We start from the raw sequence: 17,542 nt of genomic DNA, 5'->3' as shown, positions 1-17,542 counted from the left end.
ACTTAGGAAAATTAAAATATTAATAGGTATTAATATAAAACTGGGTGAGAATGTTCTAAATGACATGGATCAAGCCAAATCTAATCTTAGTCGTTGATTAGAGACTTAATCTCGGTCGCTGAAGACACAACAGGAAAAGTATAAGAGGAGGCTTAAGGGTCAATTGGAGATACACCAAGATTGATCAATCAGTTCGATTTTCTTGAGCGGGGTTTGTTGAGAGAAATATAACAAGTGATCTGAGTTGCAGCGAGGGGCAGTGAGTACATAGCAGAGAGGCAGAGATATTGCCAAAGGACCAGCGCAGTGATTGAGGAGGCTATGCAGAGCCAACAAGAACCACATAGAGGCAGCCAGAGACTGCGCAGAGGTTGAGGGGCCTATGTGGGTGACGCAAAAGGCTAGAGAGCTGACGCAGAGAAGCAGAGGGCTGATGCAGAGGGTTCCAGAGCTACGCAAAGGCTAGCAGGGCTGACTCAGAGCCTTGGAGAAGCACCAGAAGGATTTTCGTGGGGCAGACTAGTGCTGAAAAGCTAAATATCTGCTTTCGAGAAGAGGTATTATTGCCGTGTAGAAATCTCTATTGGGTGAGCCAGTTTGGCACCCTAGTTGTACTCAAGAAAGCTGCTTAATAATAAAACCCTCAGAATTGTTGCACCGGTTTTCCCAAGTTGGGTTCTTCCAAGGATGATTGTCCAAAAATAACGGTGTCCCTTGTGTGTTTGTTTATTATTTCAATTGATGATCTGTATATGAGTTGAAACTGCATTTTTGTTTATTTTCAGTATTTATATGGTTAAATAACGTGTTAAGGAATAAACAACTAGGTGAGATAAACCAAATAATGCAGTAGGAATTTCTGACATGTCAGACTTAGAAATTTCAACATGGTATTAGACCATTGTAGATCACAGGAGGACTGAAGGCACTAGTGTAATCAGAGATATTTGCAACAGTAGCAGCTATCCCGAGAGACAAAGCTGCTCCTAAGCAAAAAGCAACAGAGGAGTGACGCAAAGGGTCTACGTCATCATTTCAAGCCAAAGAGAGGGCCAGCGCAGAGGCAGAGAGAGACAGAAGAGGCTCACGAAGAGCCATGTCATCCTACTCAGCCAGGTAGGCTTGACGCAGTTGGCCAGAGGAGCGACTTAGCCTTGTCGGGATTGCGCAGAGCTGAGAGGCTTAGTTTCTTCAGTTGTTGGGGCCTAGGAAGCTGTGGGCAAATGGTGGATTGGGAAGCTGGTCGGGTGTTGTTGCTGTCGGAGCAAAACAGTACCTAACGAGACAGAACCAAGGTAGAGGGAGTCGCTGCCTTGACGGATTTCTAGCCAAGAAATCCAGATCCGAGTTGCAGTTACAAAGAGGAGCGGAGCGACAGTTGGCGGGAATATTTCCAGCAGGGAAATTGAGACTCAGAGGGAGTCTAGGAGAGAACTTCCAATAGGGAAGTCGAGGCTCAAAGGGAGTCCAGAAAAAGAGCTGAGATGGCAATGAACGGACTGAGGGATGAGGACAGGTTGGACGGGGCCTCCAACTTTGTCATCGGGAAGGCCAGGATCCTGTCTATTCTGGATAGACAATGCATCAAGGGCTTCGCCTTGAGAACCGTCGCTATCCCAGTCGACCCAGCTGATAATGAAAGGTATGAGGATGCAATGGCGAAGGCAAAGTGCATAATCCTTGATGGGGTCAAGGATCAGGTAATGTTGAAATTTCTAAGTCTAACCCGTTAGAAATTTTCCTACACTATCTGGTTTATTTATCCTACTTGTTTAATTACTGAACAAGTTATTTAACAATATAAATATTGAAATAAACACAATGCAGTCTCAACCATCCACATATCATCAACTGAAAGAAATAGACAAACACACAAGGGACACCGTTATTTTTGTACAAACGTCCCCGGAAAAACTCAACTTGGGAAAACTGGTGCAGAAGTTCTGAGGGTTTTATTATTAAGCAGCTTTTCTTTAGTACAATTGGGTGCCAAACTAGCTCACCTGATAGAGAAATCTATCTGGCAGTAATACCTCTCTTCCAAAGCAGATATTCTGAAAGTCTGTTCCACAAAACTCTCTCCAACGTCTCTCTGAAGCTCAGCATCAGCCCTCTGAGGCTCTACACATCCTCTCCAGGCCTCTGCGTCACCTCTACAGCTTCTACGCCACTCACGCAGGCCCTCTGGCCCTCTACGCAGTCACTCTGGCCTCTGTGTGGCTCCTTCTGGCTCTGCTTCTGCCTCTCTGCCTCTGCATTGGTCTTCCGGCACTATCTCTGCCTCTCTGCTCTGCACTCACTACCCTTCGCTGCAACTTTGATCACTAATTCGATTTCTCTTAGCAAACCCTGCTCTAGAAAATCGAACTAACTGATCACTCTGGTGTATCTCCAACTGACCCTCAAGCCTCCTCTTATACTTTTCCTGTTGAGTCTTCAATGGCCGAGATTACATCTCTAATCAACGGCTAAGATTAGGTTTGGCTTGATCCATGTCATGTAAAACCTTCTATCCTAGTTTTATATTAATACCCATTAATATTTTTATTTTCCTAAGTTTAGACTTAGGAACCCATTAAAAATATGATGTAATTTGTAACCCCACTATGCATGGGAAGGATGATGTAATAATTGATATATTTCAGTCATGTATATCCCCACTTGGTTGGGTGGATGAATAAAATTTGGTATAACCCCACTTGGTTGGGACATAGATGAATGTATGAGTCATTGGTGATAGGAAGGTCATCCTCACTTAGTTGAGTTATAGAGTCATGTTATTCTTTTGGAAAATATAGTGCATCTCAGCATGTACAAAGGGGGAGTTTAATCAGAGAATTCAGCATGTGCTTAGGGGGAGCATGATCAATATTTATGTTCAGCTATTCAAATATGAAAGTCTTCATTTTGGTCAGCCCTTTGCTCTTGATATCAAAGGGGGAGATTATCTTGTCCACCCTTTGCCCTTGATGTCAAAGGGGGAGAGTATTTTGGTGTTGCTTGTTATCTCTAATAGTTTCTACAGCTTGCAGTAATCAACACCAACATGGTTGCCATCAAGTCCAAAGGGAGAGATTGTTGGCATATGCATGTGTTTTACTTGATGGCAACCCACTTGTAGCAGAACAACTCACTTGTATATGGTAACTAGATGAATCTACAGAAGAGATATCAGATGTGACAGAATGCATGACAGTTGTGTTTACAGATGTGATGAAATGCAAGGCAGTTTCAAGGAATCAATTCAGAAGGCAACTCACTCAGATGAAAGATCACAGTACAGCATGACAACAGCAAAGAATTACAGTTCATACTACAAAGAATGAAGAAAGAGAGGTATACGCAGGTTCACCTTGACCAAGTTGTGTATACATGCAGGTTAACAGAACAAAAGGAGCATATAACGTACACACGCACTTTCACAGAAGGAAAAGCGCGTATATCTTGGAAAACTAAGTTTTTGGTCCGAGGTATTTGGTCCATGGTATTTTGATCCATGGTATTGGTCCAAGGTATTGGTCCTAAGGGGTTTTGGTCCATGGTATTGAGAAAGGCCTAAAACTATAAAAGGAGGAGAAGATCATTAGGCCAGGGGTGCAAGTATTGAATATCTGATGAAGTGTGAGATCCAGTATGTAGGTTATCAGCTTATGGTGCTTTGTTTGATCTGAACCAAGGAGGAACCTTAGCGGTTGATGGAGGATAAGATCTAATGATGGATCGGGATCTTAAGGCTTGAAATGAACTATCTTTATATGGTTTGATCATGTTTATTCTAGATCTGAATACTGACGCATGTGTTGTTCTGTAAATGTTATGATCTGGGTATGACTGAAGTCTGGAATAGCTGCAAAATTATGAATTAATATTTACAGACATATACGCTGGTTGGCTTTGATAAAAGTGTGTATACACGCTAGTTCAACACATCTAAGTAGTGTATACATTATGTAATATGATATTTGAAGTTACAGGTGGATCTAACTGTTGTTGTAGAATTCTAGGTTCTGCTCTGTGTTCTGGTGACTGCAGTTTGATGACAGTATACTGAATGTTCAGATTGATTGATTGTGATTTGCTTCAGTGACGATGGGCTTTCAGTGATTTAGTTATGTGTGATTCAGAGATGAATGATTGAGTTTCAATGATTGGTTAATGCAGATGTATTTGATGGTTGTAGTGCAATGGTGATTGATTTTGAACTTCAATGTTGATAATGGGTCCAGTATGAAAATTAGATGAAACGAGGCCTTCATGTGTATTGTTATGTACCAGGAGCATCCAGTCTGAAAATTTATGAAACGTGGTCCCAGGAGGAAGAGAGAAGTCTGTAGCCTTCTGTAGGTCGATGCCTACGTCCTAGTAAACATATCGGCTAGTACAAGAGCTAGGGGGTTGTAGCTCCCTTCCAGTAAAAGCTGGAGAACGAGAGAAGTAGAAGCCTGTGTACTGGTATGAGTCTGCACCAGTACAATGTTGTAAACAGATTTTCTTATTATTAAAAGAAGACAAAGACGACAGCAGCAGGTGGTTTTCACCCACATTGGGTTTCCACCTTAAATCTTGGTGTTCATGTGTGATGGTTCACTCTGTTATTAATTGCATATGGTTACTGTTTAATGTTTAATAAAGTACTGATGCACATATTAAAGCTCAACATATGATAAATTAACTGAATCATTAGTTTGCTGGATATATGCTTGTTTCCTTAAACACAGTTGCGTGTACACACGGGTTACCCACATGGAAGTAGCGTATATAAATTTGAGTATGAAAAGAAAAAGATTATTGACTTGACTAATACTGATTCACCCCCCCTCTCACTATTATTTCCAACACATTTGACCTCACATGTGCCACAAGAATGTTATTATCTCAATTATAGGAAGGGTGCATTTGTTCTCTCTCCTCTTTGACCTCACATGTGTGAGTTGGTGATTAGCTCACTTTATGGAAGCACCCTCACTTTTAGGAGTTTGTTGTAGCTTATAGTGGTTTTTTAATGTGGTTTTCACTCAAGACATGGTATTGGCTCATGATTTTATGCTACCCCATGGTATGGGCACATTGTTTCATTGTAGCTCATGGTTTTCTATATATGCTTTTGAGGAGACCTATACCTATTTAAGGAGGGTGTCACTCTCATTTCACATGGTTGGAGATGGAATAAAAGGACTTATTGGCTCAACATTGATGTGTTTTCTTCTCTGTTTGCTTTAATATTATGTCCTAGGTCAATCATAGAAATAATTTGGCATACAAATCTCACTGAGGAAATAGCTATTGCATGCTAGCAAATGCAAATAAAGTAGGAGGTATCTCTATGTTATTTCTTTGTACATTTTGAAGCTAGGTCTTAATATTGGAATTGAATACCATACGGTTTTAATTTCCTACCCTAAACTAATGCTTTGAAATTTTTTAAGGTTTGCAATACTTGGGTTGATTCTACTGCTAGTTTAGCCTCCCTATGACTTTTGTGTAGTCCAGAAATATCTTAGCTTGATGCTCAACATGCATTCAGCAAAGAGATGCATGGAGACCTCAACAATTAAGGTAAAAGATATACATTCAACGAATTTGCTAGGACTCCATGCCCAATGGTAACATCTAGGGCTTCTTTTCATATCTCAACCATCTCATCTAAATTTTCCTCCTTTAATTTTTGTTTACTTGCAGCCTAGCGTTTAATGTCTTTCATTTTCAAATCTGGGCTTACCTATTGGAAGTTCTTATTGAGCTAACCATTTCAAATTTGCGGTGAAGTTGGATTTTTGGTAGGAGGTTGAGTTCAAGAAATATGTCTATCTGAAATCGATCTGCCCTACTAGTTGAATCTCAAATATTGATTTATTGGTTCAGAACAGGCAATTTTTTCACTCAGATAAATGTTTAAGGGCCTTGGGCTGATATTTTAAATTGGTTTTTGCACTTAACTTTGCTGCTTTATATCTACTACATTAGTGGGTCTGAGGATGGACTTTAATCAATAACCTATACTACATGGCTCATGAAACACGATTTCAATTTTGCTTAATCTTGCAAACATGTGGATGGCATTATCTCTCAAGTCTCAAGTTCAACCAAGTAAAATCCATTTACAAAAACCATATGGATGGTCTACTTTAGCATTTTCTTCTTGAATTTTCAATTCAATCCATGACTTATCCACGTCACTTAATGAGCAGTCCATCCAATTGTCAGTTTGTGATAAGTGTAACTGGTTGGAACTTATCTCTGAGAACCTGGAAACAATACTTCAATGCTTTGATACCTTTATTCCTGTTGAACAAGAATAATGGATGATCTTGTGGCCTATACAAAATAGCTTAGTAATCTGAAATCTGATTCAACTTTACATCGATATGACCTTTACAGGATGAATGTTTATCTGTCTTTAAGGCAAATAATTGATCATTGAGCATTTATTTCTAGCAATCTCAACACAAGATTCATTGTTAAACCTTACCTCATCCGATATGTTAAGTAATCATTACGCATACCTTATTTCTTTATCTTCTAAGTGATTGTTCGATTAACATATATAACCAATCTTAGCTAGATTAGCTCCCAGCTTATCACTCAACGATTTAGCTAGATTGACCCATAGGGATTAACCCCTCAGGCTAGGGTAGCTTAATTTCCTAGTCTGATATGTGGGGCAAGGCTACTGTGGTGAGAGTGAGTAGCTTGCCTATTGTTCCTCTAGGCTCTCCAATTGAAGTTAAAGACTTTTCCTCCTAGGACAGAGTTTGAGAGATAAAAGGAAGCACAAAGGGAGAAAAATAAGAATGAAAAGAGTCAAAACAGAGGTTATAAGTGAATACACTAAAACTGCCTACCTGTATCATAGAAATGGCAGATCTGTAACAATCTGTTACAGTCAAACCTTAGTCAACAATCCAAGCCACAACTGACAAAGTTATTGGTGCCACTAATGGAGAAAATGGTGCTACATGCTGCTCCTTGTCTTTCTTCTAGTAACACACTAATCATAAGAGATATGCTTGTCCAAATCACACACAATAAGCCATGAACATAGTGTTGCCACAGTTGTAGATTACCTATTTACCAATCTTCTTGCCTATTACCACATATTAAAATCAATTGTTCAATAAATAAACATGTTAAAATACACAAAATAAGAGATCATTTGAAGTCCCATCTTACAAAATTTGTTGTCAAATAGCATTGGAATTGATAGAAACTCAATAGAGTAGGGTTTAATTCCAAAAAGGTAGAAATTTGGCATGCAGTCACAAAGTCTACTAGGACCAAAACATTTATGAGTAAATACCCACCATTTAAGTTTCTTCCTGGTTTCTAAAAATTTAATGTCAAAAAATGTACTTTCCAAATTGTCATCTTACAAGGAAACTTGCACATATATATTCAAAGTACGTAATGTCCATTTTTAATGAGTAGAATAAGCATGTAAAAAGATAGTGGATCCTTTGGATAGAAAGTTAAAATATTCAAATTGATGTTGCTATGTTCTTTCTATATAGGATGGTATAGTACCTTCCTTGACTGTTTTGATACCAGGAAGAACATTCCCTATACTCTCTGCCTCTATCATTTCATAAAAGGAACCATACCAATTCACAGCCTGCAAGAGCTCCATCCATTACAGAATTCTTAAGGATCCTAAATGTATTCCTACAGTCTAGCAAGGATTTAAACTGAAAATCTGTCTATTTCAATTCATCAATATGTAAATATTCTATAAAGTAAATCCATGTTCAGAAACTATAGAAGGGAATACATGCACGTATCAAATGTTTGCTTGCAATGTGTTAAAATTGGCAACTAGGACCAAACTCCATGTGGGTCATCTTATTTATGGCAGCTGATATTTTTCTTGAATTCCTCTCTTTGAGAGGTGTAGGATTGATTTAAAAATCATCTGATTCCGACATGTATTTATGGAGATGTGAATTTAATTGTGTTATTTGACAATTTGTCAAGGTCGGACAGCATGCAAATTACCCCAGCTCAACCTCAATGTGGCATTATAAATAGAAGAGTCTTCAAATCATTTGAGACACACTCACTACTCTTATGATCTCTCTCCACTCGTTTGGGTTTGGTGGCTAGAGAGGTCAAGAGGGAGAAGCCCTAGACACAGTGAAGGAAGGGTTCTAGACGCAGCAAGACAAGGTGCCCTAGACACAGTTGAAGGAGATCTGGCCGCAGTCAAGGAGGCCTCATACGCAGGCCTAATCCGCAGCAAAGGAAGGCTCCTATCCGTGCAAGGGTAAGGCCAGATCCGCAGCTATTGAGGAGCCATAATACGCAGTCCTAAAGTGCCCTAGCTGCAGGTCAAGAGGACCCTTAATCCTCTGTCAAAGGAGACCCTCAAACGCAGCTAAAGGAGACCTTAATCTGCTGTCTAGAGAGCCCTAAATCCGCAGTCAGTAAAGGACGCCTAAACGAGATCTAAAGGAGCCTAATCCGCAGATCAAAGGAAGTCACTCATCTGCAGCAAAGAAGGGACGTTAGGGTCACTAATCTGCAGCCAGAGAAGGAGAGACCCTAGCCGCAGTCAAGGGGACCCTAGCTGCAGCCAAAGGGACCTTAGCCACAGTCAAAGGAAGCCCCAGCACAACAAGAAGCGTGAAAGAATCATGGCCAGATTGATGTAGGTGATAGCACATTGCTGTAGATGACAGCACATTGCTGTAGGTGACAGAACAGTGATAGAGGCTATTCCAGGTATGGATTAAAGACTGCTTGCAAGGAGTGAAAGCCACAGTCATAAGGTGAGGCTGTGTCTTGAAGAAGTCTGCCCTCAGACTTAGATCAGATCTACGTAGGGCTGGTTTCATATGCAGATTGGGTGCTTATATACTGATGCGTTGATGATGTTTGTGTAACTGTTTTGAGGACATTTACTACAGTATTGCTATGTGCTAGGCCACAGGCCGTAGCACCATAGCAAGGATTTCTTAGGGCTGCTCTCTTAGGACTGTTTGGAGATTGTGAAGGAAGTTTTGGACTACTTCAAGTACCCTTATCAGATCAGCAATTCATCACAGTCAAGGGAGTTTAGGGCTGCATATTGTGCCCTAACCAGAATTGCAGGAGCAGCTAGCAATCAGAGGAATGTTGCATCAGTGTTATGTGAAGGGCCATTAGTTTGATGATCTCCTCAAAGGATTTTTTGCTTCAGAACTCTTTGTGATTGGATTCAGGGCTGCATCTTTGAACAGTCATCATTAGCAGAATGATGGACTTTCTCCTGCGGTCATAAATATCAGATTTGTATATTTGTACTATCTCTCTCTCTGCTGAACTATTGAAGAATATAAGAATAATTGATCAAGGGTTTCCCCACATTGGGGTTTGTCCCTGGCTGGTGCCACATCTTGTGTCCTCTTGTCTTGGCTTGACTTCTACTATTTATGTTTATGTTCTATCTGCACTTTACTATCATGCTGATGTGATTGTTAATCTGAATATTGACATTGGGCAAATATGAAAAATTGAACTTAATTGCTCTAATCATAGAACATACCTAAAATTAACACAATGGAAAAAACAGTAGTTAAGAGCATCATAAACAAAGCATTCTGAAGTGAGACAAACTATACAAAAATCTTCCAATCAAATTTTAATCACATTGAGATTGAAACACTAAACTGGGGTTCTTCCTTGTACTAGGTCCTGTGCCCAAATAATGCACCAAATCACACAAATTAACCTCACATGCTCTTCAAAGACCACAGAAACCAAATGGTTAAAAAAAGCAAAAAAGCCATCGGGAAATCTCAACCACTAGATAAGCAGATGCGGTAGCCCTCAAGGCCAACCTCCAGAGCATAGTACAACTGAATATATATGCCAATAAAAACAACAATGTAGTGAAAAAAAGTAGAATTTAATATGCATGATGTTAAAATATGTGTAATATCCCTAACCCGGAAAATTCCTCAAACCCCAGCAAAACTCCAACCAAATACATGCAAATAACCAAAATGACAAAATAACTGTGGCACAGCATATAATAAATGTAAATAGGAAATATAAGCAGATACTCAAGAAAAGCAGCGTAAAATGCTAAGCCATTTTATTATACTGAGCAATAAGATAAGTACAGGAGGTGATTAGAAAGATGGCGCCTCGACTTGCACAAAGCAAGTGAAGAAATACTCTCAGAATAACAAAGAATGGCCACTCTGCATGGATACTGCTACTGTGTTGTTGCTGCTGCTAGAAAACTAATGATGATTTGGGGTTGCTCCCCTCCTTGGAAAAAGCTGAAACTCTGGATTCGGGCTCTACTCAAGAAACCCAGAAAAACCCAGAAAGCTCTCATGGAATAGCCGACCCTCGAAAATCACCCCCCTTGGGGTTCTACACAGTTCCTCAATGCTCTGCACTTCCACTGAAGGAAACTCCTCTAAACTTTGCCTGAACTCTGCCTGAAAATCCTCCAATAGGCAAGGGCTGGTCCCCTGCTCAATCACCCAGCATAAATCCTCCTGCAAAAACCCCAATCCAACATTGTTGCCAGAAAGAACTGCGTCCCTCTCTCAGTGCTACGAAGTCCTCCAAAACGCTGATGAAACTACTGCAAAAAAGCTGATAAAACTATTGCTGAAATGCCAAAGGAAACACCTTGCCGGAGCAGGCACTCGAAGTCCCCCGAGGCTAAGGGTGAGATCTCCAAACAGAGACACTCAATGCACTAAACAATGCTGCAGACCAGCTAAATAGCCAACATGCTAAGAAGTCGAAATGACTAGCTTAAAATGCACATAACTGAATGATCAAAATGAGGGGGCTCATGTCTCTTTTATAGCCTTTGCCTCTCTCAATCCCAAGGCTCACCTCCTCCTGCGTGATTCCCCTCTTGCCACGTGTTTCTTTCCTCCTACGCAGTTCCTCCATGTGTCTGCGTGGGCTCCATTTCTGCGTCCCCCTTTGGCCCCCTTGGCTCCCCTTTATGTCACAACGTTGTGCTACTAGGAAGTGACTTTTTATTTCTAAAAGTGATTTATGTCCCCCTTCCTCACTTTTTATTTACAAATAACTATAGAAGGAAAAAATCGAATATTCCAATTAGCCATGGCTAATTAGGAATATTACAGCCTCCCCCGGGAAAATGTTGCTTGTCCTCAAGCAACTGAAGTGATGGATGCTGTAAGATCTTCTCACTCTCCCAAGTGGCATCCTCATCCGGAAAATTCTTCCACCTCACCAAGAATTCCTGGACCGTCCTGCTCCGCAGCTGCCTCTCCCTGGTGTCAATGATAGCCTCCAGCTGCAATACCAAATGCCCCTCATCATCCATGGGCGGTAGCTCATCTGTCACTGTCACCTGCTGCCCCAATGCCTTCTTCAAGCATGATACATGAAAAATGTTATGAATCTTGCTGCCTTGGGGTAGCTCCAACTCATATGCAACCTGTCCAATCCTGCATATCACCCTGTATGGCCCATAAAAGTGGGGCTTGAGCTTCTCAGCCCCCTTCTGCTTCAGTGACAACTGTCGGTATGGCTGTAATCATAGGTAGACCATGTCCCCTACCTCGAACTGCCTCTCCACCCGACCCCTGTCGGCATACAGCTTCTGCTGGTTCTGTGCTGTAGCCATGTTATCCTTGAGAGCTCAGAGGATATCCTGACTCTCTTGGATCCAAATCTTGGCTCTAGGAGCCCTGCTATCACCAAAGATCACATCAACAAAAGATAAAGAATGATACCCATATAAGGCATAAAATGGTGACATACCAATGGTATTGTGATGTGAAGTATTGTAGCAGTACTCCCCCAGATGCAGCCACCTCAGCCATGCTCGCTGCTGCCCACTGACATAGTTACGCAAGTAGCCCTCTAGCCACTTGTTAACTATCTTTGTCTGCCCGTCCATCTATGGGTGATAACTGGTACTCGGTGTCAACTCCGTCCCCACCAACCGGAAAAGCTCCTGCCAAAATCCGCCCATGAAACGACTGTCCCTATCACTGACGATAGTCTTAGGAAGACCGTGTAGCCTGAAGATCTCTCTGAAGAATAGTTCGGCCACCTGTGCTGTTGTATAGTGTGCGGATATGGCAAAAAAATGTGCGTACTTTGTCAGTCGATCAACGACGACAAAGATACAATCCTTGCCCTGTACCATGGGCAACCCTATGATGAAGTCCATCGAAATACTCTCCCATTTCCCCTCCGGAATGGGAAGAGGCTGCAACAAACCCGCGGGATGGCTCATCTCTCCCTTGTTCCTTTGGCAAACATCGCACTCCCGGATGTGCTAGAGTACGTCCTCCTTGAGGCCCTTCCATGAGAACCTCTCTCTAATGGACCTGTAGGTTTTGGTAAACCCCTGATGTCTTGCCAAAGGTGAATCATGTGATGCCTGGAGTATCTTCTTCTTGCGCTGATACCCCTCAGTTAAGAAGATCCGGTCCCTGTAATAGATGATCTCATCGACCACCCTGTACCTGTCATCTGCCACCTGCCCATCCAGAACCTCACATGCAAACCTATCCTTGGAGTACTCTACTAAGAGTCGAGCCCTCCAATCTGTATCCAAGCTCATAAGAGACAACGTGGCTGGTCTACGTGAAAGGGCATCTGCTACCACGTTGTTCTTACCCTTGACATACTCAATGTCAAAGTCATATGCTTGGATCTTACTGATCCACTTCTGCTGCCTCTCCTGTAGCTGCTTCTGCTCCAAAAAGAACTTGAGGCTGTTGTGATCAGTCCTCACCCTGAACCTGTTACCCACCAAATACTGTCGGTACTTAGCCAATGCATGCATGATGGCCAACATCTCCTTGTCGTATATGGAATACAACCTCTCGTGCGGAAGGAGCTTCCGGCTCTCAAAGGCTATAGGGTGACCTCCCTGCATCAATACTGCGTCGATCCCCTCTCCCGACGCATCACATTCCAGAACAAATGGCTACGTAAAATCTGGCAACGCAAGCACTGGGCAGCTACTCATGACCTCCTTGAGCCTGCTAAAGGCTCGCTGCGCTGGATCCGACCAACTGAATGCCCCCTTCCTTGTCAAATCTATCAGGGGTGCAGCGAGCTGTGAAAAACCTTTGACGAACTTCCGGTAATAAGTACAAAAGTCGATGAATCCTCGAAGTTCCGTCACGTTCCTTGGCTCCAGCCATTCTCTGATGGCCCTAATCTTCTCCTCGTGGACCCTCACTCCGTCCACCCCTATGATGTGTCCCAGATACAACATCTCCGTCAACCCAAACTCACACTTGGAGAGTTTGGCATAGAACTGTTGCTGCTGTAAGATATGCAATACTGTATCAATGTGCTGGAGATGCTCCTCCCAAGTCCTGTTGTAAATGAGAATATCATCGAAGAATACCAACACAAAATTCCTCAAGTGATTGCGGAAGATGTGATTCATGCAGGACTGAAATGTAGCTGGGGCATTAGTTAGCCCAAAAGGCATCACCAAGAACTCAAAGTGCCCATAGTGACACCTGAAGGCGGTCTTGGGAATGTCCTGCTCCCTCACGCGAATCTGATGGTACCCAGATCTCAAATCAATCTTTGAGAAGAAACGTGCTCCCCTCATTGATCCTGGGTATGGGGTACCTGTTCTTCAGGGTCTTTTTGTTTAGGGCCCTGTAGTCAATGCACATCCTCAATGTACCGTCCTTCTTCTTCACCAACACCACAGAAGAAGCAAAAGGACTCGTGCTCGGTCGAATATGCCCAAGAGCCAGCAACTCCTGGATAGCCCGCTCAATCTCATCCCGATAGGCCTTGGGGTGCCTATAAGGGGTGGTAATCACGACCTGTATGCCCTGCTCAAGCTCGATGGTGTGCTCAAACCCCCGATCTGGTGGTTGTCCTGGTGGAATCTCCCCAAACACTATGGCATACCGATCAAGGATAGACTGTATCTCTGGATGTATCGTCTGCCCTGTAGTCCCTGCCTCTGATGCACGCAGCTCCACTGCCCACTCTATGTCTCCCTTTCGGAAGACTGCCTCCATCCAATGAGCCGAAACAGTCTGAGGCGGATATGTGTGTTGTCCCCATAACTTCTCATGCCTCCCTATCTTCTCATCATCCCACTCCATCTGTAGGGTCTTCCAATCCATCGTGACCTTCCCTAGAGTGATAAGCCACTGAACACCTAGTATCATGTTGGTGTCCGGGATATCGACCACGAAAAAGTGGTCAGTCAATGTGTAGGTGCCCATCGTCACTGAAAGCTCTGGAACATAACAAGCACACATCATGGTCTGATCTCCTGGGACCAAGACTGGAAACCCATCTAAGCTCTCTGTCTGAATACCTCTCTGCTCAACCATCTGTGCATCAATGAAGTTGTGGGTCGCCCCACTGTCCACCAAAACTGATACTCGCTGGCCACGTACTGTCCCTCGTACGCGTAGCGTCAGATACTTGGGGACTCCTCGCAATGCTACAAGGGCCCCTCCAGTGGGTGCAAAGGATGCACCACCTGCTGCTAGCGGTGGAGGTGGCAAAGGTCCCTGTACGGCATGGCTATCTCCTGCCTCCACATCATCCTCGTCATCCTCTTCTCCACTGCTCTCGGAGAAGACCTCAATAAAATGTGCTTTACCAGCAGCACATCTATGTCCTGGTGCCCATGGCTCCTGACAAGTGAAGCACAACCGCTTCTTCTTCAGCTCCCTCCTAGCATCATCGTCCAGCTGTACTCGTCCTGGATTCCCCTTTGGAGGTGGAATCCTCACATCCTTCCCCTTAGACTGAAAAGTCTGTCTCTGGGGGTAAGGTGTCCGGGTCCTGGGTAAGACATCCTGTAAGTCCCGAGTCCTGCTGATAGCGTCCTGGAGTGTGGCTGGTCTAGTGGATCGGACTAAACCCCGAAGTGGCTCTGCTAACCCCTCAACATACATATAGACCCTCCGTGCCGTGGATAGGTCTGGCACCATCACAGAGACCCTCAAGAAATATGCAATGTAGGTCTCTAGGCTCCCTGTCTGTTTGAGCCTTGTCAGCTCAACAAAATGCTGCTCTAGATCCCTCCGATCAAATCGCTCCATCAATCTCCTAGTAAACTTGGCATATGTCGTCACTGTGGAGTGCCCTAGTGTAACCATCCCATGAAACCACCAATCCTGGGCCTCACCATCCAAATGTAATGTTGCCACCTTGATGGCCTCTGTCTCCGACATCTGGTTAAGCTGGAAATAAATGTCCAGCTTCTCCACCCAAGACTTTGTCGAACTGTTTGATGAACCATCAAACGTAGGCAAGTGGAATCTACTCGCTGCACAGTGGGTGTCACCATCATGGTAATGTCGGTACCCTTTGTGATGGTCGCGGGGTCTGCTATCCCGCTGGAGCTGAACAAAATCTCTGAATGAGAGGGCTTCCCTGAACTCCTGCCCATAGGCCTGGTACTCTGCAAAATAATTGTCCATATGTCCGGGCTCTGCCTCTTGCTGAGCTACGGCCCTCGTGTCTGCTCCTAAGAAAGTGGGCATGGTAAAGCGTGTAGGGGCATGTGAGGCCACCTGCTGCGCAGTATCACGCTGCTCTGGCAAATGGTGGGATGCACCCGACCCCTCACCAACCTGAAAAAGCCGTGGGCTCTCACACTGTCTGGCCTCTACTGCCGTGAATCTCTGCCCCATCACCTCAATCTGCCTCGACAGATCTTGTACGGATTTAAGGAGCATATCCGCAAATCTCTTCCCGTCATCATCTGCCATCGGATCCTCCTGCTCTGCGTCCACCATAGGCTCCCTCTATCCTGCGTCCACCACAAGCTCCTCCTGTTCTGCGTCCACCACCGAAACACAGTCTCCCTCTCCGTAAGTGTTCTCCAACCTATGCCCAGTGTCCCTGTATCTCCAACCTCTGTAGCAGATGTAGGGTTTTTCCCCCAGTGTCATAGATTGCTAGCTCCACAGGCTGAGCCAGATCTATGCTTTGATACCACTGTAATATCCCTAACCCAAAAAATTCGTCAAACCCCAGCAAAACTCCAACCAAATACGTGCAAATAACCAAAAATGACAAAATAACTGTGGTACAGCATATAATAATGTAAATAGGAAATATAAGCAGATACTCAAGAAATGCAACGTAAAATGCTAAGCCATTTTATTATACTGAGCAATAACATAAGTACAAGAGGTGATCAAAAAGATGGCACCTCGACTTGCACAAGGCAAGTGAAGAAATACTCTCAGAATAACAAAGAATGGCCTCTCTGCGTGGATACTGCTACTGTGTTGCTGCTGCTAGAAAACTAATGATGATTTGGGGTTGCTCCCCTCCTTGGAAAAAGCTGAGACTCTGGATTCGGGCTGTACTCAAGAAACCCAGAAAAACCAAGAAAGCTCTCCTGGAATAGCCGACCCCCGAAAATCACCCCCCTTGGGGTTCTGCGCAGTTCCTCAATGCTCTACGCTGCCACTAAAGGAAACTCCTCTAAACTCTGCTTGAACTCTGCCTGAAAATCCTCCAATAGGCAAGGGTTGGTCCCCTGCTCAATCACCCAGCATAAATCCTCCTGCAAAAACCCCAATCCAACACTGCTGCCAGAAAGAACTGCGTCCCTCTCTCAGTGCTGCACAGTCCTCCAAAACGCTGATGAAACTGCTGTTGAAAAGCTGATAAAACTACTGCTAAAATGCCAAAGGAAATACCTTGCCCGAGCAGGCACTCGAAGTCCCCCGGGGCTAAGGGTGAGATCTCTAAATGGAGACACTCAATGCACTAAACAGTGTTGCAGACTAGCTAAACAGCCAGCGTGCTCAGAAGTCGAAACGACTAGCTCAAAATGCACATAACTGAATGATCAAAATGAGGGGGCTCCTCTCTCTTTTATAGCCTTTGCCTCTCTCAATCCCAAGGCTCACCTCCTCCTGCGTGATTCCCCTCTTGCCACGTGTTTCTTTCCTCCTGCGTAGTTCCTCCATGTGTCTGCGTGGGCTCCATTTCTGCGTCCCCCTTTGGCCCCCTTGGCTCCCCTTTAAGTCACAACATTGTGCTACTAGGAAGTGACTTTTTATTTCTAAAAGTGAGTTATGTCCCCCCTTCCTCACTTTTTATTTACAAATAACTATAGAAGGAAAAAATTGAACAAAATCGAATATTCCAATTAGCCATGACTAATTAGGAATATTACAATATGTAACTAGTTTTGGTCTTCATAATGACATATGTAATCATGATTTTATGTATTTGATGTAAAGAGAAAAATAAATTTGTTACTATCATTCTTGATACATGGGTTTCATGCTCAAGGTTATTTGATTTATAGATCAAGCACCCATTGAGTGCTTGTAGGGCTTGTCATTGAGTCAACAAGTCAATTGAGTCATTATCATGTATGGAAGACCCATTTCGGCATCATGTATATATTTAAAAGAATTATTATAAGTAAAATTGTGTCAAAGACACCCTCCAAGACAAGTTGGCCTAAGCAAGTGACAACTCGGCCTCGATACAGTGACAAGTCGACTTGCAAGTTGTGACAAGAAGCCTATATAAGGAAGAGCGCGACCTCATTTGGAAGTGAAGCAAGCAATTTCGTTGTAGCATAAGAAGA

At 43.4% G+C, this 17,542-nt stretch overlaps 1 protein-coding gene across 5 annotated transcripts in view; it reads right to left on the bottom strand.

Annotated features, from left to right (window-relative positions):
• Nucleotides 1-17,542, bottom strand: part of LOC149153480 (uncharacterized) — a 421,588-nt gene that overhangs the window by 248,637 nt on the left and 155,409 nt on the right. For 4 of the 5 annotated variants that reach the window (XR_016262822.1, XM_089440522.1, XM_089440520.1 and 1 more), the window contains exon 6: nt 7,522-7,609. The exons of the other annotated variant lie outside the window; for it this stretch is intronic. Coding sequence is in view for 3 of the 4 variants with exons in the window: in XM_089440522.1 (XP_089296648.1) it covers nt 7,522-7,609 (88 nt within the window). In the remaining variant the exon portion in view is untranslated. The remainder of the gene's footprint in view (nt 1-7,521; nt 7,610-17,542) is intronic. 5 annotated transcript variants of the gene reach the window in all.

The sequence above is a fragment of the Pinus tabuliformis genome, chromosome 9 (genome assembly GCF_031772625.1).
Source record: "Pinus tabuliformis cultivar Carrire ecotype Pingquan chromosome 9, CPIR1, whole genome shotgun sequence".
NCBI lineage: Eukaryota > Viridiplantae > Streptophyta > Pinopsida > Pinales > Pinaceae > Pinus > Pinus tabuliformis.
The sequence above is the reverse complement of the archived record's forward strand: the minus strand, read 5'-3'. Positions and strand labels throughout refer to the sequence as shown.